Below are 20,658 nucleotides of genomic sequence, written 5' to 3'. Positions count from 1 at the left end.
ACATGAAACCTTCTCCGTTTGTTCAGGATTAACAGGAAAAGCTGCCATTGGCTGCAAGTCTGAAACGTCTGCCTAAACATACAGGAAGCTGGGAAAATTCCTTCAGGATGTTCTTTAGGAGGCTGCAAAAGATTCAAGACTAGACATCCAGTCAGGGCGATAATAGAAAGCGTTGGAATCGAAGCGTATCCATGTTAGAAAAGACCAGTCAAAGTCCAGAGCTGAATATAATCTGGACATTTATAGCAAAGCTGGTAAAGACTTCCTCCAAAAGCTGTAACTCCAGTGAACAAAGGTTTTACAGAGTATTGACTGCGTAACTCAGGATAGGGTTTCGATAAGAAATACCACCATGAAAAGAAACACCTCACTATGTTGCCTTGGTCTTCTACAAAATGTCAAATAAAATGCACTACAGTTAGTGGTTGTAACGTGACAAAATGTACTGAACCTCTGCAGTGGTACGAGCAGCTCTGCAGGGCTCTGTAACTAGGGCCGTCAAAAGTATCCACACTCTGAATGTATCCATACTCCAACGCTGTATCCGGATACGACGCTAATTTGTCACGGTGTCGATACTAAATATTTTAGCATACGAGGCAAACGAACAAAGGAAATCCAAAGATCCTGACAAGCCAGCGTGCAAACAATGCTTTAAAGCGGTGGCAGCAGAGTCAAGCAGCAGAACAAAGCTGGCCAAACATCTGAAGGACCGACACCCTGGCCTTCATGAGGAATTCTGACAGCTTAAGAAATTAAAGTTCCCTTTAATAATTTAATACATTAAACGTATTGCTGATGTTGGGGCGACCGGTGGTCCGCATTAATGTTGTGTGATCAGCTGTGGTCAGCATGCTAACTAGGCATGTGTTATATTTAGCACTTATTTAACTACCATCTGTGTTTCTGCTGAGAAAGCATGTTCCACGTTGAGACTGAAAAAGGTGAGTTTTTCATCCTATTTTTCATGCCTTTATTTGTCATTTGTTTATCCCCCTGGTACCGAGTCTTGAATATTTTCCTGGGTCTGACATTTTAGTATTGCAGCAGAAATCGGGTGCCCTCTGCCCGTCTCACCTGACTCCACGTGCGAGGAGCTCCGGTAGCCGGGATCTCGCTGCAGCTGCACCTCCTTCAGTGTAAAGATGGACATGTCTGCAGAGGAGAGACACGGTCGGTCACCTGAAACGGCCGTTAAAGAGCTCGACCCGATCCCCCCCCCCTGCTCTCTGGAGCGTCTTTTGAGCCGTACCCACTTGGCAGCGTTTCTGCATCTCAATGCCATTACTCACTCTCTGGCAGCGTGTGCACGCGCGGCCCCAGGGTCCTGAAGTACGGCTGCCTCATTGCTTCATCGGCGGAGATCCTCTTTTTGGATTCGTACTGAAATTTTGGGACACAGGGTTGGTTTTGCGGGCATTAAGGAGTCGGCTCGTCATGATTTAAAACTAAAAAATGCAATGTGACTCGCTCTGTTGTAAAAACTGCATCAACTTCTGTCAGGTAACGAGTGACTCACTTTTAGGAATGAAGTCAGTAGTTCGATTCCATCGTTATCCAGCCTGCATGGGAAGAGGAGGGGGGGGAGGAGGGGGACGGGGTCAGTAAGGTGGGTGGACTCACAGATGTTGGCGGCTGTGAGGAAGGAAACTCGGCCAAACGGAGTCAACTATTCCACAGGATTTCCTTACAGGAAGTGACAGAGAGCTCCACACTCCTAACTAAACAAACCCCAGCGACACGAACGTCTACGTCTAACAGCTCTAAACCTTCTTCTTCTGTTATACCTCGGCCTCACGAGAAATACTTGCTCGCTGCCGTTGCCGATGATTAGAGGACTGCCAGAAATAAGCAGGCGCTCAGGTTATTGACTGCAGCAACAAGATCAAGCTACACACGTGTCTAGAAGAGACAAGCGAGCAGGAGTACCGCTGTCCTACCTGGGCGCGTGGTTGATGAGAGGCTGGGGCTTGTACTTTGGGAACTTGTAGGACCTGAACTCATCGATGGAGGATATTCCAGGCCAGCTGTCTTCGGTAGGAGTGCCTGTGTAGGGACATTTAATCGGAGTCAGGCTTCCCCGCGCCAGCTGGAGGGGAGGGGGGGTGAGGAGGGGGGGACTACATGCCAGGGTTGATGCGTTTAAAGGTTCATGTTCAAAGTTTGAGTGTTTGTGTTTCCCCCTGTCACCAGGGGGCAGCACTGACCTAACAGTCTGAAGATGAGGTGCAGCTCATCCTCCACTGTGGAGCCGGGGAACAGGGGCCTGCCGGCAGCCATCTCGTAGAAAATGCAGCCCACTCCCCTGATAGGAAGACAGATGGGGGGGAGGGGGGGGGGTCACAAAGAGAAGACCGCGTTACACTCTGAGCTCCTTTTGGATCACGTTGTCAGAGCTGGACACCGACAGGCTGGTTCCAATCAGTCAACAATTAAAGTCACCCAGAGCTACAGCCTAGGTGAACTCTTTGGGCTTCTAATTCTCAGCTATGCCTCCTTACAGAGCTCTTCTCCACCTATTCACGTTTGGTCCAGTTAGACGCAACAAGTGCTTGGAAGATTCCCTATATACTAGAGCAGGGGTGTCAAACTCATTTTGGTTTAGGGGCCGCATACAGCTTAATCTGATCTCGAGAGGGCCACACGAGTTAACTCATTGCAAGGTTAAATAGAACTAATAAATGTGGACTTGTTGATTTTTATATTAAGTTAATTTCACTTTTACACAATATATGAATAACCTCAGCGTTTTTAAGAAAAGTATGTGCAATTTCAACAATACTTTTACTCAGTTAAACAGTTACTTGGGCATTATGCATAGGAACTGATCACAGTGATTGTACAATGTTGAAAAACATTTATTCACATTTTTTGGAACGTAAAAACACTGTCCTGCATGACAAAATACACCAAACAGATAAAAATTAAGAAATGATTTGAATTTTTCCACACCTGAAGCTTAATCTGCTAATTAAAACACAGCGCCCCTCGTGGACAATATAGGAACTGCATATTTTCAATTAAACGAAGTACATGTTTTTTTCAATAATTGTTTTATCATTCTCTTCCTTTTATCTTGTCCACTTGTGAAAGTCAAATCTGATGAGCTCTTTGTGGCATCTTATTGCCACATTGCCAGACAGGACACTGGAGAAAAAAAAATGTATATATTTTTTTTTATAATGATAATGCATTTAGACACAGGGCCGGACTAAATTGTTCGGTGGGCCGGATCTGGCCAGCGGGCCGTATGTTTGACACCCCTGGACTAGAGGATCCTGAAAACCACGCTGTACATTTGTTTTCAGCCTCCTTCACTGCCCTGACACCCCTGAACAAAATGCAGGCCTTCAAAGATCATGCAGCTGGTAGAAAGAGTCCACCTGTGTGTAATTTAGTCTTAGCATAAATCCAGCTGTCCTGTGAGGCTGTCAGAGGTTTGTTAGAGAACATCGGTCATGAAGACCAAGGAACCCAGCAGGTCACAGCAGCGGAGAAGTTTAAATCTGGGCCAGACTGTAGAACAATATCCAGAGCTCTGCTCTATCCATCATTTAAGTAAATGGAAACGTTATGGCTCAAGAGCAAACCTATCAAGATGAGACCGTCGGTCTGAGCTGCCTGCATGGATGCTCTGGAGGAGCTGCAGATTAACAGAAATTTAGCTGGTTAAAATGCAACACTTTAGATCTATAATCATTAGTTTTCATTGCAACATATATTCCCGTCTTTAGCCCATCTCTTCAGGGAGGTGTGGGCTGCCACTGTGCCGCCACCAGGGACCATTCTGGGCCTTGCTCAAGGACCCAGAATGGTAGTCTGTGGGATTTGAACCTGGGAACTTGCAGCATTACCAGCATGCAAGCTCCCTACTCCAACCACAGGTCAACCCCCCCATATGTCACGATAGCAATGCAAAACGGATTTAGTAGCAGTTTGAAGTATTTTTAAACCCTATGTGTAAAATTCAAGCACTTTTAATTTAGTTTATATGCATTCATACTGAATAAATTAGATTCTGCATTTCTAAGAGGCTTGTTTACTAGATCAAAAGTACCTTTTGAAAATAAAACTTTAAGTCGGTATTAAACATACTTTTCATCAAGCCTCCATTTCTGCATGAAACATGTTGCTTTTTTATTGCTCTGATGTAATATTCTAATGTAAAATGTTTTATTAGCTGGAAGAGGGGGGGGGAATCATAATTAACAGAAAAAGGCTTTAAAACATCATCGGTCTGTGTCAATTTAAGGTGTTTCCCTTAGAGTTGCTGAAATAATGAACTTTTCAATAGTATTCTAATTTATTGAATATTTATTGAGTATATAGCACTAAATATTGTCTCAGGACACGTTACAAGGTCTAATCATATCGACTGGTTCAAATTCAATTCTATACATTAGGCATTAAACAGTTTAGTTCAGTTATTGTGCTAATTGGCAAAAGGGAAACTGGGCCGACAGCAGCGGGTCGACCTCCAGATGAGCCTGCAGAAAAACGCGTCTCAGTCTTTAACTTCTGATTTAGTCCAAACTTTTCCTTCCGCCTTGGCATCATCATGTTGGCCCATCAACCACCTGATAGTTTACGGTTGATAAAAAGGTTCAAAGGGTTTGAGTTGTTCTGCAAGACGGCGTAGGTGCAACACACGGCACAGGAAAACGACGGCCGCCGTTTTCAGGCTGCTTAAAGGAGAAGCTCTCTGTTTCAGAGCGCAGTCTGCGTCTTCCTCCACTGCGCCGACATACGGAAAGAAAGACTCTCTAAGAGTTGCCGTCTGCCCCGCAGAGCGAGGCCCACTCACCACATGTCTATCTGCGTGGAGTACTCGGAGGAGCCCAGCAGCACGTCCGGAGGCCGATACCACAGCGTTACCACCTCGTTGGAGTACGTCTTAGTGGGCACCGACTTGGCCCTCGCCAGGCCTGTGGAGAGCCCGTTTAAAATAAATAAAAAATAACATTCCTCATTTAAAAAAATACGTAATTTTTTCACAATATAAACCCAGATTATAAGCGATGATTCAAACTACGGTCTAAAATAGAAAAAGACATCTGTAATCACCAAAGTCGGCCAGCTTGAGTTCCCCCCGGTCATTGATGAGCAGATTCTGGGGCTTCAGGTCTCTGTGGAGAACTTTCCGTCTGTGACAGTAGGCCAAGCCTCGCAGGATCTGGAACAGAAAGATCTACACAAAGGCCATCCCAGTGATTAGTAAAACAAACACGGGACACACGCTGTCGCTCAGATTTAAAGACCAAAGATCTCGCCGCTTCCAACAAACTTAGGCCAGAAAAATATAAAAATCCTTCACATTTTCCACCTCGCCTAGTGCCTATCCTTTGCCAGCAGGGGGCACACAAACAGCGTTTCTTAGACCAAGCGAGCAGCCAAAAATAAAAAAAAAGCCCTGACAGCTCATTAAGGCAGCCGGGGCAGCGGGCCACCTGTGAAGGCTCACCTTAACATTCTGCATGCTCAGGATGCTGCCGCAGTCGTCCATGTACTGCTTAAGGTCTTTGTCCTGGAAGAGAGAGAGCGAGGCCGTTAGAGCAGAGCGGCGCGGCGCGGCACAAGGTCATGAATAACAGCCGTCCGTGACGAGAGGAACGCCGAGCGCAGGACAAGGCGACTGCGGAGGTGAAGGTGGCCTCACCAGGTACTCGAACACCAGCGTGAGCGACTTGTCTGTGTGGACGATGTCGTGCAGCGTGACGATGTTGGCGTGTTTCAGGTCCTTCAGTAGAGACACTAAAAACGAGAAAGAGAAGGCAAGGCTATGGTCGTTCGCCCAACACAGCAAAATAAACAATTTAAGACACGACTAAATGCCATTTATGACCAGGTTTGGAAGGTCTTGGTGTTTTTAAAACTGTTCAAGCCCTACAATTGAGATAATTAAATGTAAGAATCAGGACTTTTTAAACCCTGAAGTTGTGTAGGTTCCCTCCCGCATCATAAATCCAGCGCTCTGCTTCAAGTGTTGCAAACCTCAATGCCTCCAGCTGCATAACATCCTTCCTTGCAGCTGTAATTTCAACAGTTTGCAAAATCCCAATTTGAAGGACTGCATCTGAGCTTGGATGCCATATTTTATGGCTGTAATATTTCAGGTGTCACACATTCAGACTCTGCTGGTCAATAATGCATTTCCTCACATGCTGCGGCTCTGTGACTGGCTAGCGTTCTCGGCTCAGGTGTCAACTGAGCGGGTCACATCACAGAGACGGACATTTTTACCCATTCCTCTGCTAAACAGCTCAGGCTCAGCCAGAAAGGAGGGATGTCATCAGCGCTGAGCCGCAATTTACAAACTTCCCCAGAAAGGTTCTGAAACTGCACGAGAGGCAGCACTGCAAATCCTCCACAGTCCTGTTTTTCTGAGGCAACCTCCATCACAAACTAGTTTTCTTAGACACACTGACAGCCATCTTCTCAGTGCAGCGGCATCATGTTGCACGCATCTACTTTTAATGTTGCACACAGCCGACCTGACCCCGAAGCACTTAAGCTTTCAAGCTTCGGTTGCTTGGAAGTCTTCATTACCTTCTCTGATGGCCGTGCACGGCGCCCCCTCCTCGTGCTCCAGGCGGATCTCCTTCAGAGCCACCAGGTTGTCCGTCAGCTTACTCCTCCCCTTGAAAACGGTTGCGTAAGTGCCCTGGAGATGGAGGAGGAGAGAGAGAGAACAAAAAGGTCTAAGAAGCTGGACAGAAGCAGCGCGTGCGGCTGTAAAATAGAGAAAGTCGATAGTGTCACATACCTCCCCCAGTTTGTCCAGCTTGACGTACGTCTCCAGCTTCCCGAAGCCGATCTCTGACTGGAAAAAAGAAAAAAAGACGAGCGCCGTTAAAGTGGGCAGCCTCTTGATTAGTAGTGACACGATTAACAGACATGGTGACAAATCCTTATGACTGCCTCGCAGCACGAGACGAGGGGACAAACGCCCCAAATCCACATCACAACTAATCAGCTGGGACAAAGGAAACTCTGCTTTTGGCTTTTGCCATCGGTTTGGAAACGCTAAAGCTAAGCAATGCCGGACTTCAATGTGATGAAGCAGCAGAATTAATCCTTGGAGGACATTAGTTTTTAAAAACCAGGTTCTGTGATGTATGGACTTGATGCGATCCAGAGAGGCCAAAGCTTTCTAACCAGCGCTGCAGTGGGGCGTGTATGCTAATGAAGCCAACTGGGCGGGGGACAGGGTTGCGTACTCCTCACTTCTGCTTTTTTGGGCCTTCCTGAAAACGCACGGTCACGGTAAATGACTGAAGCTGCCGCGCTGTCAACACAGGACCACGAGCTGGAAGGATCGGACTCTCACTTCTGCTCGCCACAGCATTGAGATAAAAACGCGCCTCTCCCAGCGGCCTTCGGCACAGGGCGGCCTCGCCGCGACCCAACAGCTCCGTTTCTATCAAACTCTCGTCTCTCGCTCAGTCACGGCGCTCAGATCCTGGCATAAGGGCCAAATGCTGACTCGGCGTAGTTTTCAGAGGTTTTTTTTTTAGTTTTTTTTTTTTAAATCAAGTCAGACAACATACCCGACCTGGACATTTATCTTCTTTGCAGATTCCCGCCATCCTAGCGGCTGCAGCTGTGATTCATTGTCACGCAGGAATGTGTCTCTTATAACCAGCCTCTGGGAGAAATCTTATCAGTCGCCAGTTCGCTAATTATGAGCAGCATCCCATCTATGCAGCCGTTGCTTACGGTGAATTGCACTTACTGTAAACCACGGCAGACAGGTTCAACCCAAACACCATCCTGTTTCTTAGCTTTTATTCACACAGCCCTGAGAAAAAGCAGCGTTTACTCGTCATGTTGTCCAGAGAGGCTTGACGTCGCCAAACGTCAGACCCACAGCGCTGGAAAAGAAACTCACTGGAGGAACCATAGAGCAGCTTCTCTGCTGCAGTGAATCCGGATTTTAACTTGACAAAAAAAAAAAAACGTTTCCCAAGGGCTTTTCAGAGTTTTGTGTCAATAAAAAAGAAAAATCTAACCAGGCAGGTTAATTGATACATTTGGAAAGTTTTAGGAATACCATATTTTTCGGCTTATGAGGCTTACTAAAGTCGCACTTACACATTTTGACAGATTTTTAGCGCAATGTACCACATAAAATCAGTCAGTAAGCACAAGTACGGTAATCATAAGGCACACCATCAATTTCTGAGAGAATTTAAGGATTTTAAGTGCGTCTTATAGTCCAAAAAATACGGAAATGCTTGTGTTATTTCATTCGTCTTCCCATTTTTGGTTTTATTATTGGACATTATGAGCGACAGACACCGTGCTGGCTGTCACAAAACGACTCACATTTCAACGCAGCAAAAAAGAGGTTTTCGCGACAACCAAATTATTCAATAAAATCCTGGTTCCCCATTAAAGTCCAAGAATGTTCCAGACTAATGATTTACTTCAAACAAACCTGCTGAAATAAGGACATTTCTGACCAAAAGTCACATTCTGACCTGTCTGCAGATTAACCAATTGTGGCGATTTGTGTTGCTGATGCCTCTTTAAGTTACATTACTGGAGCGTGATAATAGAAAACCCGCCTCCTCCTCCTCCTCCTCCTCCTCCTCCTCACCAGTGATGCTCGGCGGGAACGTCGGCTCAGCGGCTGATCGAAGGGCGGGCTGCTCAGCTGCAGCTTCTGCAGGTAGCCGTCGGGTATCCGGATATCGGCTGGTAGAGACAGACGTTTGTTCAGGTCCTGCGAACGAACACGCAGATAAAAAACACGAGACACGTTTTATGAAACCTAAGGATTAAAAAAAATGTGGTCACACTAGAAACACAGAGATATAATGACAGCTTTTAGAGGATGGGGTTTCCTTCAGGATGTGGGGACATGCCTGTGGTTCTTCCAGGCTACAAAACAGCGAGAGAGAGCAAGACGTTCAGCAGACAACAGAAAAGCAGGAGCTCTCGATTCAGCCTAACTATGTTTTCAAGCTTTCAAGCTCCGCGTATCATGGAATACGATGGATCAGCAAATGTGGCGGCATTAGGAGAATCTCTGGGTTCAGGTTAGGGTCCACGGTTTTGGAAATGTACAAAGCCTTTTTTTTTTTAGAAGCATTAGCTGTGCTAATGATGCCAGTGGCTAATACAAGTCTGGCTAAAGACTAAGTAGTCAACTCTGTGATTATTTAGTCTTGATTTTTAATAGTAAAACTGGGTTTTATAGAAATTGCTCTTTAAAACACATCATGATGTAACCTTTGCACCAAATATAAGAATAAATATTGACTGCTCAGCACAGGCAAGCTAGAAAAAGTCATTTTGATTAGAATGCTATTAAAAAGTGAAATTATTTTAGTAACTACGTTTCACTATGGCAAACACCATATATACATGGCCATTTATTCCTGCTAATTATGGGTTTCCACCTCCAGCTAATAAAAACATAGCAATTAAGGTTAGAATATTGCATCAGACCAATAAATAAGAAAAATCCTTCACATAGAAATGTAGGCTTGATAAAAAGTGTGTATAATACCTGCTTAAAAGGTTGTTGGTTTTTCCAAAGGTACTTTTAATCTGACAGACAAGCCTATTAGAAATGCATTTTCTAAATTATTGAATATGACTGTAAGCATAAATACATCATAATCAGCTAAATTTTGTATCAACTTTGCACAAAATGGTTCTGAAAGTGGCCACAAAATTAATGTAAAAATGTGTTGATGAAATGAAAATCAATGACTGCCAGACAGCATGTCAGAGGAACAGTCTGCTTCAGGCCTCATCAGTCAGCAGCAACAGAGAGTTCCCATCATGCACCTGAATGTTTCTTTTTGCATCTTTATGTTATACGACAACCTGCTGAACCCCTTTGTGAAATCCAAGAAAGGTCCGGGACTAACCGACTGCTCTGTGATCCTATCGACTTGTTACATAAACTCAGACACACTCAACATCTGGATCCTTCCCAAAACGCTTCTGCGCTTTGTTAGATCATCGTTTTTTTAATCCGGCCTCTCTTGCTGCTTTATCTCTACTTCCAGCAGGAACATTTACACCTAAACTTTCTCCTTTTTAGCCAGCGCCGACTTGTTGTGTAACCGTCATTTGAGCGCATGGGGACAGCCTCCTGGATAATCAGCCCACCGGGAGCCATTTATTTAAAACACAGCCGAGATCGACTCATTGTTACCGCTGCTGTTTGCAGCTCAAACACAGAGGCATGTGGCCGACTCATAATTATTGGTATTAAACGTCTCATTTTGTATGTAGAAATTAAGTCAACTGCATAGATACAGAATAAATCTAGACAACCTCAAGGCTGCAACCAGGTAATTTTTATTACTACAGATAACCTTAGACATTTTCTATGAAAGCATACATTTAGAACTCATTAGATTTATTAATGTGCTGATATTTGGTCAAAAATTTTTATCTGAGAAACAAATGGATGTTTTTTTTTTTTTTTTTTAGTTTGATATCAACATTTCCTTTAACAAAACCAAACCAGTTAAGCAAATAGCTTTGTTTTTTTTTATAACCTGATGATGGCCGTCTTTGTTTGCTTTCACCTAAAGCTGTTTAAATTTTTTTATTTTTTTAAAAAACTGCTGTGCTCGAGTGGTCAACATCTGTCGCTCTTTTGTAAATGTTTCGGGAAGAGCTCGCTGAGGGCAGAATATTCAGCAGCCCCCTAGCAGCAGATGCTCGGCGCGGCGGCAGGCTGCTGGGATGTTTGCATGTTTTCAGAAACGCTCCCCTGTCGCTCCTGTCGGCGTGGCCAGATCTGCCCGTTTGGACCATGCGACGCCCATCCATCACCTGACCTTTGCACCCGCACCACCCCTCCTCGGGCCGTCCAATCGTCCCGTTCTAATCCCTTACAACAGGGCCCCATCTGGACCGCATTACACTAATCCTGGTGATGTAATCCCAAAACAGCCCTGCTTCCTCTGCAGGACAGCGACCCACCGTCGGAGCGTACGCAGGGATGCTCTCATTTCTCACTTTGCTGCTTCCGTCTCCGACTGTGAGGCCCTCCACGATAAGACGATTGCTCCCTCTGGTTGTGAAACAGCCGCAGGAAGCGGGAGGTGGACTCCCCTTTCATAGAGTGCAGATCCATGCATTTCTGTGTTTTTTCCCTCGCCTCATGCAGCCTTGCATGCATGGCATGTTTTTGCAGACCGCCTGCATCAACAAGCGATCTTTCATGATGAAATCCTTCTTTTTCAACTAATTTACCTCATATTTACAGCTGGAACTGCAATAAAAGCCTTTAAGTTTTGTCTGGTTCTGTGCTGGTCGACACATTAGCAAAAATGACCTCTATAAAATGTAAATTGACGGGCGTGTCTGCTCTGTTGCTCTTTCTGAGCAGTCACTCGATTCCTGATTCGGGTCAGGTGTTCATCCTTTAAGTCCAATTAGCAACAGTTAGAGCCATTAAAAGCCGCGGCGGCGCCCCGCACACGCATGCAGGTGTCGACTTGGCCTCTGACGATGTGAGATGAATGTGAGGCTCCAGTGATTCAGATAAACAGACACTGGACCTGGAATATAGTCACAGTTTGCAGTGAGATTTAAAAACCACCGGGCTCAAGTGCATCTGAAGCGGTTCTGTCTCTTTTCTGCAATGGGTCACTGGGCAGAGTTATGGCTAACTTGTGTTTTCTCCATACAGGAAACCCAAATAACCATGCTTTTGACTTTGTCTCCTTCCTGGACAGACTATGTGTAGCTTTATTCCTCATTTTTATTCTTCCTATGCAGCCACCGGCCAGAGCGATTCTCTGTTAAACTATTTAACTTTTTTTTTTTTAGACAGGGCCGACCAACTGGGCTCCTATGAATGTGACGTATCGATCCTATAAATGGAAATGAATTGCACCTGTTTTTCTTGTAAAGCGCCTCGAGATCAAATTTGTTGGGAATTAGCAATAAATCAAGGAACTTCGTTGCATCAGCTTGGATTTACTGTCGGCTGCTGAGAGTAAATCTAAAGAAACACTATTATACTATGAAAGCTCAACTTTAATAACGTCTGACCTTAAATTATTTTTTTCCAAAGTACCATCTGCATTCAAACATGTTTCCAGGAAGCTGCTTTCTATGAACATAGGAGCCAGGATTAAAGATGCACTCAGACTGAACTGTGGCTGACGGGCCACAGTGTGTGAGGGGGACCCTTTAACAGCGCCTCCTACTTTCTAATGTTTCTATCTTTTTCTTATAGAAACTATTTGTCTAACCAGTGGACAATTAAAAGGTTTAGGAGAGTTTACAGCACAGTGTTCTTAGCAAACAAAAGATATTCCTACAAAACGTGTTATATGCCACTGTTGTCATCTAAGGGGGGCAAACGATCAGTGTAATTGATTTACACCGATACGGGCCAGTATGAGGTCCTTACGTTATGAAAACGTGGTTAAAATACCACAGTGTCAATGTTTATACACAAAAAAGTGCAAACACTGCTCCTAGTGCTGCTTTAAAGCTAAAACACATTGGTTCTTATGGTTATAGTAAGGTCAAAGCATGTTACTGCCCAGCATGCCAATTTGTCAAGGTTTACAATACTTAAAATATTTTATTCAACTAAAACAACCGCTTGTGTGGAATAGTTGTTCAATTTAAATTAACAAAAACCCTCACTTCACATTTTCATCCATTCACATATATTTGTACATCACATTTAAACGGTCATATCAATTTCTAATCATTTAAACTCCAATGCAACTTTTTCTAAACCCAAATGTATGTATTATATTATATATATTACAGATAGATAGATAGATAGATAGATAGATAGATAGATAGATAGATAGATAGATAGATAGATAGATAGATAGATAGATAGATAGATAGATAGATAGATAGATAGATAGATAGATAGATAGATAGATAGATAGATAGATAGATAGATAGATAGATAGATAGATAGATTGAAAAAGCTGTTGATTTGCCCCTGAATTCAAAAGCCGTGTAATGAAGAGTCGCCTCTTGAAGGAAGCGAGAACGTCTTGGCGTTACGTAATCAGCCGCGGCTTGTCGATCTCAGGTTGCTCTTGGCAGGATGTGTGTTTGTGAGAGAGAAGGAGAAAAAGGGCTCCGAGTAGGCGGAGAGAGTGACAATAGTTAAAGGCTTTCAAATCACATTTCAACACTCTGTTCTGAGGAACAATAGCTGGAAGAGCAGGGAGTGAGTGTGTGCTTTGGGTCTTGTAAAGATTGTGTGCGTGCTCGTGGTGAGAAAGCTCCTAGACTCCTTTATTCCGCTGACATCTTCAAAAACAGACGTTCAGCCACAAAGAGGAGGCTGAATAATCCGACGGTAAGAGTTAACACGTCGGAGCGTCGAAGTTTGTTAAGGCAGAGTGACTCACGCCAAACAAGACGTCTACAGTTGGAGGAGCAGACAGAGACGAAATGAGGACATCAGCTGTCTGAAAAAGAAAAAGCCAGCCTCACCTGAGCAGAGATGCGTCTGTTGCCTTTGTTCCTCAGGCAGACACCCGTGGGAGACTGCACCTCGTCGGAGGACGTCCCCGATGCCTGGTCGCTCTCCCCGTCGGACCCCATGTTTATGTTCTCGTGGACGATGTCTGGGAACCAGAAGGAAAACAGTAGGCAGGCGTGTGCAAGCTATGGGGCTCTGCAGCCGCTCTGACTGCCAGTTTCACTAAATACACAGGAGCTGCGGCACTTTCTAGTTCAAATACAAGTTTTATTCATAACCCATGGAGTTTTTACAGCAGAGTAGGATGGAGGAGAAGGTCGGGCTGCCCTCATGTGTGCATTTCACTTTGTACACTTTGTCATAAAATACTACCAGACATATAATCTGCTGTGAACTCAGGCGTACACGTCATCACACTGGGAGCATTAGTTTAAGCAAGTCTGTTGACGGTTATGTCATAGTAAAACTCACAAGATCGACTTCAAATGTTCATACGCCTGGCAGATTCAGATTTAAAATGACTTTAATTCCACCAAAAACTTTGGGGGTTTTTTCTATGAAAAATGGGGCAGGCGTCTCTCTAAGACAATATAACAATGTACAAAAAGTAGCAGTGTTGATTCACCTTTCACTGAGAAGTGCATGTTGCTCCTAATCTTCAGCTCCAAAAGCTTAATATTACTTCAGAACCAGCTTTGGACCGGTTTCTGCCAGGGGTCTGAATACATTTATGGGCTAAACTGGACGAGCTTGTTATCCTGCTTTCCATAGTTTTATCTGGATGCCGTGCAGCCTCTGTCCAAAATAACATGTTCTGAGCCTCCTTCCTCAGCAGAGCAAGACTTGTTGTACAAAAATATGAAAGATTATGCTTTAAATGTATATCTTAAAAGTTTTTATTTCACAACAAAGACAGAAACCCTTTGTATGATCCATATGTGCTACTGTTTGATAACACTAATACCGAGACTACTGACTTTCTTTAGGAGCTTTTCTACTGACTGTTGGAACCAATTAGATTAACCAGGGCTCATTAATACATTGGATTATGGAAAATAATGAAACTAAAGTTGAAAAAATAAAATAGCAAAACCTATTTTCTAGTGTCCTAGGTTTAGGCATCTCATTAAAAGACAGCAGATTCTTGGTATCTGTAAGTTTTACCGACGCTGCGTCTTGTTGCACTGACTTTAGTTTATTTTGTTTAGTTTTGATATAAAGCCAGAAAATGTATCGATACATTTAAAATTGTAGTAATGTTGGCTCTTTTTAAATTCAAATGTCTTATAACAGAGGGCTCTTTGTCATTTACTGTCAGAAATTAGTGGACAAATTTGTAAACAAATGTAATAAAGTGGATGTAATCATGTCTAGTTGTTCTGGTTCTACCACCTTCTCCCAAAATCCGACCTTTGCACTGAGGTTTGAGAAGCCCCGCTGTGGACGGGGTTTATTTAGAGAGGGAAAGGGCTGCTTGGGACAGGAAGGCTGCATGGACTGAGAAAATGCTGGACGTTAACAAGATCCAAGAGAAGGTAGGAGCTCTCTGACTCATCGAGCCTCCTGCCTGGATATGGCAGAGGACACAGAGGAAGTAAATAAAGTCTAATCTGTCTGACGGGTCTTATTTATGTCACAGGCGATGGGTCGTCTGAGTAAAATAAAAAAAAAAAACATAACAAAACCCAATTTTGAAATGTAATTTTCCTCATGCCGGAGCAGATTCAGGAAAAGGCTCACTTCCCTTCCCCCTGGGGTTTAAATTCACATGAAGTAATGAGGCAAATCCGCTCTGTGAACTCCTGATTTGCCTTGAAGAATCTCCATCGTTTCTCTGTGGCGCATTATAAATAAATATGTGAAAGACACACACAGGCCTTACTGGGGTTTCTGTGAACTGTGTGCATGCATGCGCCCACACACTATATACAGGGTTCCCACACCTTGGTGAACACCAAATTCAAGGACCTTTCAATGACTTTCCAGGACCAATTTCCTCAAATTCAAGGACCACACGTGGCGGCATTTACCTACTGTGACCGCTGAATAGGTTTTCATATTTTAATACAATGCAAATTTAATAAAAGACTAAACGGCATAGAAGTTGTTGGGTTAGAAGCAATGCAAGAAAGTGGACTTAATTTATAGCCTACATTGATATTGATCATATTCATAGCCTACATTTATATCCACAGTACATGGCTATGCCATACTACATTACATATAAGATGTACAATAGCCTACAGTTTCATGGAATTTTATGGAAAAAAGTGCAGCATTGAGATGTTCAGAATTATATCAATTTGTTTCACTTACTTTCATCTTTGATTAAGCTAGTGTTTGACTTTGACTCTGAAAAGTCGCTAAATATAGCGACAAAGTCTCTGAGTTGGCAACACTGCGTGAATGTAACCTATTGGACGCACATAGGCCTAAACCGTAGCCTACCAACTAACGAAGAAGAGCGAACGTACTTTTGCAAATTAAAAGTCTGCGGAATCAACATAATTTTTAAGGATCGTGTGGTAGTAAAATAATGACACATGAGTCGTCATCCGTGTGAACTTTCAACCCCACAAAAAAATTCAAGGACTTTCAAGGACAAGGTGTTTTTTGGCTGTTTTCAAGAACTTTCAAGGGCCTTGGATTTATTTTTTCAGATTCACAAACTTTCAAGGATTTCAAGGACCCGTGGGAACCCTGTATATATGTTACTCTGTGCTGGCGCTCAAACGTCCTTACAAGCATCTTCAGGGGGGATTCATTGTAACGCTTTCAATTAATTAACCAAAGGAGAAGCTGGAAAATGGAAAAACACGGAGCGGCATCCTCACCGAGACGGCTGCCGTTGCGAGGCATGACCAGACCCAGGCCTCCTCCGATGACGCTCTGCGGCCTCCGTATGGGCGCCTTCTTAAAGGAGCCCGTGTACTGGTTGAGGAAGGAGTGGACGCTGTGGGCCGAAGGAGGACGGCCGTTCCTCACTATGGGCTCTGCGGGACACAGGAAGCTTCCTGTTAGAAACTACGTGCATCTGTGCTGGACTAAACACAAGAAGGTGGCGTCAGGAGAAAAGGACGGCTTCGATAAACAGAGAAAACTTTTAATTTGACCTTGAAAATTGAGAGTAAAGGACCAAAGGGCTAAATCTGCCTTTAAAACAAAGAGGATCGCAGAGGGAAACATTTTAGCTTAAAAAATAGAAATTCTATAAAAACTGCTCCCAATTAAAGTCACTCATTGATTACTAATAACTTCTTAATACAGGTACATCTCAAAAAATCGGTATATTCCAACCAAGTTCAACATTCTTTGCAGGAATTCATGGTAAATTATAAGAAAGTCCCTCTGCGTGTAATTAATCCATACAATAAATGACTTTCACTTTCTAAAATGAGGGAGAGAAAACATTCAACTCTGACGCCCCTGTATTAATTTAGAGGAATAACATTGTGAACATCCATTTGACCCAGAAATGAACATTTACTGCAAACGAAAAGTCAGACGCTGACATTAAAATATTCTGAGCACCAGTTTAATAATGCAAATCTGACAGAGAAACTGTAGAAACTGTCAGAGATTTGTGCAGGTGAAGCATAAAGAACACGTATAGAAAGAAAATAAATAAATCAGACGGTAGCTGTTGACATTCGAGACAACAGGAAAGAAGACGTTCCTGCGTTCTCAGCTGAACACAGAAGAATGTTTAAAAAAAAAAAAAGAATAACACCAGCATGTATCAATAAATGCTGCAGCATTTGTCAATAATTGACATTTTATCTTCTAAATTCACCATGATTAACATGTATAATTCCCTCCACTTAGGCACATACAGAGTTCAAACTAGATAGTTGAGCTTTATTGAGCAGCAATATGGCTTCATATTCCTAAAATGTAAAGCATCTGTTATTCTCTGGTTATAAACCATGATTTAAAAAAAACCCAAAATGATCATTATTGTTCACCGTCTCTTCAATCCAACACAGCGCTGAACCCCAGACAACTAGGTTCAAGTTGATTTTGGTGATGAATGATGAACCCGTTTCCAAATATTACCCACAATATACCCACATTGAAACATCGCTGTGAAACAGAGTCATCTGTTAGAAATGACCAGACAGAGGTTAAAGAGTTTTGGGGGAGTCCAGCGAGACGCGACCGTCTCCCTGAGGAGGCTCTGGATGTTCAGCGAGACCTCAGAGAGACGTTGTGGGACTTGGACGGAGATGATAGCGACACAGCAGAAGGCTGCGTCTCTGAGGAGGATCGCTCCATCAGCGTGATGAATTACACAGATTAGTGTCTGTCCATTCAGGGTCACGGGGGAAACATGTTTTTATGTGTCTATGATTAAGGATTTGACCGGCTTCCAGATCCCAGCATCAGCATCTGATCGGACATAACTCCAAACGCCGAAGCTTAGCTCCAGGAGGCCACTGATTCACACGCCAATGGATGTTCTGGTCTTTTTCCAGCCCCGAAAGCTGATTTTCACCGGAAGAAATTCAGAAACAAACGACGCGCATAAAGTTCAGAGAGGTCATTTTTGACAACGCGGCCTGAACTGTGCTTAAGTACGGGCCTATAAACATGAGAGAAATGTAAATCATGTTTAAATGTACAAGAAAAAACAAACAGCAGCAGCAGCTGATGATTTATGAGAGAAATGAACCGTTAGATCATTATAAAATAAGGTAATATACACCAAGCGTCCATCCTGATAGTGTTTTAATGGTTCTTTTTGAGGCTAAATAGAACCTCAGCACCGGGCGCGATGAGCAGATATAAACAGACGTGGCGCCATCTACAGGCAGTAATGCAGAACTATCAGAGAGCCAGATGGTGACTACTAAATAACGCTGGACCGAGCCTGACCTTCTGCAATGTCTCGCGGTAAAGCGGCAGCTCGCCATGATGGAAGACCAACCCTTATTAATTAAATAAACCAATCTACAGCAACTAAGAGCCTCACATCAGAACATCACAGAAATTAATTCCCTGTTCATAAACGGAAACAGGGACTAAGCATCAAGATAAGAACCAATCGATCAATGGACCTATTTACAATGTTGTTTGCACTTAAGACTGTAGAGGCTAAGAAGATTATTGCTATTATTATTATTATTATTATTATTATTATTATTATTATCATCACAGTATTAATAAGGATGTTTAATCAAGTAGATGCTAATAACCATTAGCTTCTTCCTGGTTTATTCCCCCGCGCACATGTGCAGTGTCGTACGGCCGTTGTTATTTTAAATATACACGTAGGGCTTTATTTACCAACAAACTGAGCCAAAGACCCAATATAACAACTAAAACGCCAACAGGACGTGATAATCTTTCAGAAAAACTTTGTATGCAAGTGAGTTACTGACGTATGAATAAATAAAAAAGTCAAAAAAGTTGGCTATGTTCCTTTGACAGGCGTTGTAATACCTATGCCAGGCCAGTGAGTGGCACAACACCGCTGCTACAGCAAGAAATAAAGAAGAGTAGGGTGAAAGCGACGGACACAGGGGAGAAAACAGGCGTATATGTGGACCGCCTTGGCGTCGCTCCACATAAACGCAGCAGAGGAGCAAAATTTGTTGCCGTAAAAAAAAAAAAAAAAAAAAAAAAACACAATAAATTGAAAAGTGTCTGAAACACAACCGCGACTCCGAAAGTCCGCCCTTGTTGCTGTCTGTGTTGGCATTTACCCGGTGTTAAATCTTTAATCCTAACCAAGTATATTTAGCGAAAGGAAAATAAAGGTTAGGCATAATGTAAACAGATTATTGGGCAGCCGCATAAATAGTTGCTTGCTGTCCTGTTCCACATTTTAAATGTTGGTGTAACTACTGAAACTTTGACTTAAGATCATTATTCTGTCAGAGCTTTTCTTGGTTATTCCCGCCCCCACCCAGCTGTACCTTTCTCTCGACACAGACTTATCTTTCATAACCGGATGTTAAAAATAAAATAAAAAATAAAACTTCCTAGAGCTCAGATGAAAACTGTATACATACAGCCATGTAATTTCCAAGTCCTCATGCCACTTCTCCTTTATCTCTGGGCAGCTGCTGCTGGCGCTGTTGGCCTGATTTGTGACTGTTGCATAAGCAGATCAGCACCAGAACCAATCACACAGTTCAGATCAAATCTCATCTGGCTACTCCATTATGTCTCGTCCCTATCCTGCTTACTGTTAAACAGGCGGCTAAGTCCCTCCATAACGACCTTTCTCCCCCCCCCACCACCACCACCACAGAGGCGCAGGGATTCTGCATCCCCATTAAACAAGCACAGACCGCTCCAAGCTTGGTGTTAATCACAGCACAAAAAGCTCTTTGCAAAGACCCGGCTGGTTCTCAGAAAGAGGTGGAGGGGAGGAAAAGGTGGGGGGGGGGGGGGGCAGCGGGTCAGTCTCTGCAGTCCAAACTCAAAAGAACGAAGAGTAAAGAGTTACAGGGATTAAAAAACGGAGGGAGGCCATGAATAAAGATGCCTGGATGATTTCACCGAGTCGGCCGAGTCGCCGTGGCAATGTTGTGGAAATTCAAGACTGTTTCCAGACCTTGAGAGCCATAGCAACGACATGATAGCATACCGAGGCATGCGCCCCCCCCCCCCCCCTTCCTTTCTTCTTCCCAGTGGATTTTTTGCACAAAAAAAGAAAACATCACCAGAGGCGGGGCACCGTGCCACTCTGCCTTTACCCGACGCCTCGGAGGCCGCGACCTTCAACAGGATCCAGGAGAACAATAAGCGACGGCGGTCTTCGCTGGACAAGTACAAAATGTTCCTGCTCTGACTTTAAAACAGTGAAAAGTGGCTGCAGTCAGTGTGCAGCAGCGCAGCGAAACGAGGCATTTCTCTACAGTCCCCCTCTCTCTATAGGCAGATGACGTTAAACGGAGAACGGTGTAAGGATTGCCTGGCTTTGAACCGTTGACTCAAAGCAAACGTGGATCAACTCAGTCACAAAATGTGTCTGCTTTGTTGAAAACCGTGTCTGAAGCACAACCTCAGCTCAGGCTTTGAAAGGCCAACACCAGTTTCTGCTTTTATGTGACGTCGGATCTATCAATTTCCCTTTTTAAAGGATAAAAATACAACAAAAATCTGCTATAGATGGTTGTTATGATTGAATGAAACAATTGCAAGATTATCCGACCTTATACACTGCAAAAAGGGAACTCAAAGTAGGTAAAATTCTCTTGAAATTAGCATAT

General features: G+C 43.5%; 1 protein-coding gene across 1 annotated transcript in view; it reads right to left on the bottom strand.

Annotated features, from left to right (window-relative positions):
• LOC105938569 (cyclin-dependent kinase 17) overlaps nucleotides 1–20,658 on the bottom strand; it is a 42,126-nt gene that overhangs the window by 2,826 nt on the left and 18,642 nt on the right. The window contains exons 3-16 of the mRNA XM_012880361.3: nucleotides 16,273–16,431; nucleotides 13,450–13,583; nucleotides 8,600–8,725; nucleotides 6,764–6,820; nucleotides 6,547–6,661; nucleotides 5,657–5,751; nucleotides 5,462–5,524; nucleotides 5,065–5,188; nucleotides 4,805–4,925; nucleotides 2,208–2,305; nucleotides 1,941–2,046; nucleotides 1,520–1,562; nucleotides 1,293–1,383; nucleotides 1,078–1,155 (exon numbers count right to left, since the gene is read on the bottom strand). Coding sequence (XP_012735815.2) covers nucleotides 1,078–1,155; nucleotides 1,293–1,383; nucleotides 1,520–1,562; nucleotides 1,941–2,046; nucleotides 2,208–2,305; nucleotides 4,805–4,925; nucleotides 5,065–5,188; nucleotides 5,462–5,524; nucleotides 5,657–5,751; nucleotides 6,547–6,661; nucleotides 6,764–6,820; nucleotides 8,600–8,725; nucleotides 13,450–13,583; nucleotides 16,273–16,431 — 1,410 coding nt within the window. The remainder of the gene's footprint in view (nucleotides 1–1,077; nucleotides 1,156–1,292; nucleotides 1,384–1,519; nucleotides 1,563–1,940; nucleotides 2,047–2,207; nucleotides 2,306–4,804; nucleotides 4,926–5,064; nucleotides 5,189–5,461; nucleotides 5,525–5,656; nucleotides 5,752–6,546; nucleotides 6,662–6,763; nucleotides 6,821–8,599; nucleotides 8,726–13,449; nucleotides 13,584–16,272; nucleotides 16,432–20,658) is intronic.

Source organism: Fundulus heteroclitus, chromosome 2, assembly GCF_011125445.2.
Source record: "Fundulus heteroclitus isolate FHET01 chromosome 2, MU-UCD_Fhet_4.1, whole genome shotgun sequence".
Taxonomy (NCBI): Eukaryota; Metazoa; Chordata; class Actinopteri; order Cyprinodontiformes; family Fundulidae; genus Fundulus; species Fundulus heteroclitus.
The sequence above is the reverse complement of the archived record's forward strand: the minus strand, read 5'-3'. Positions and strand labels throughout refer to the sequence as shown.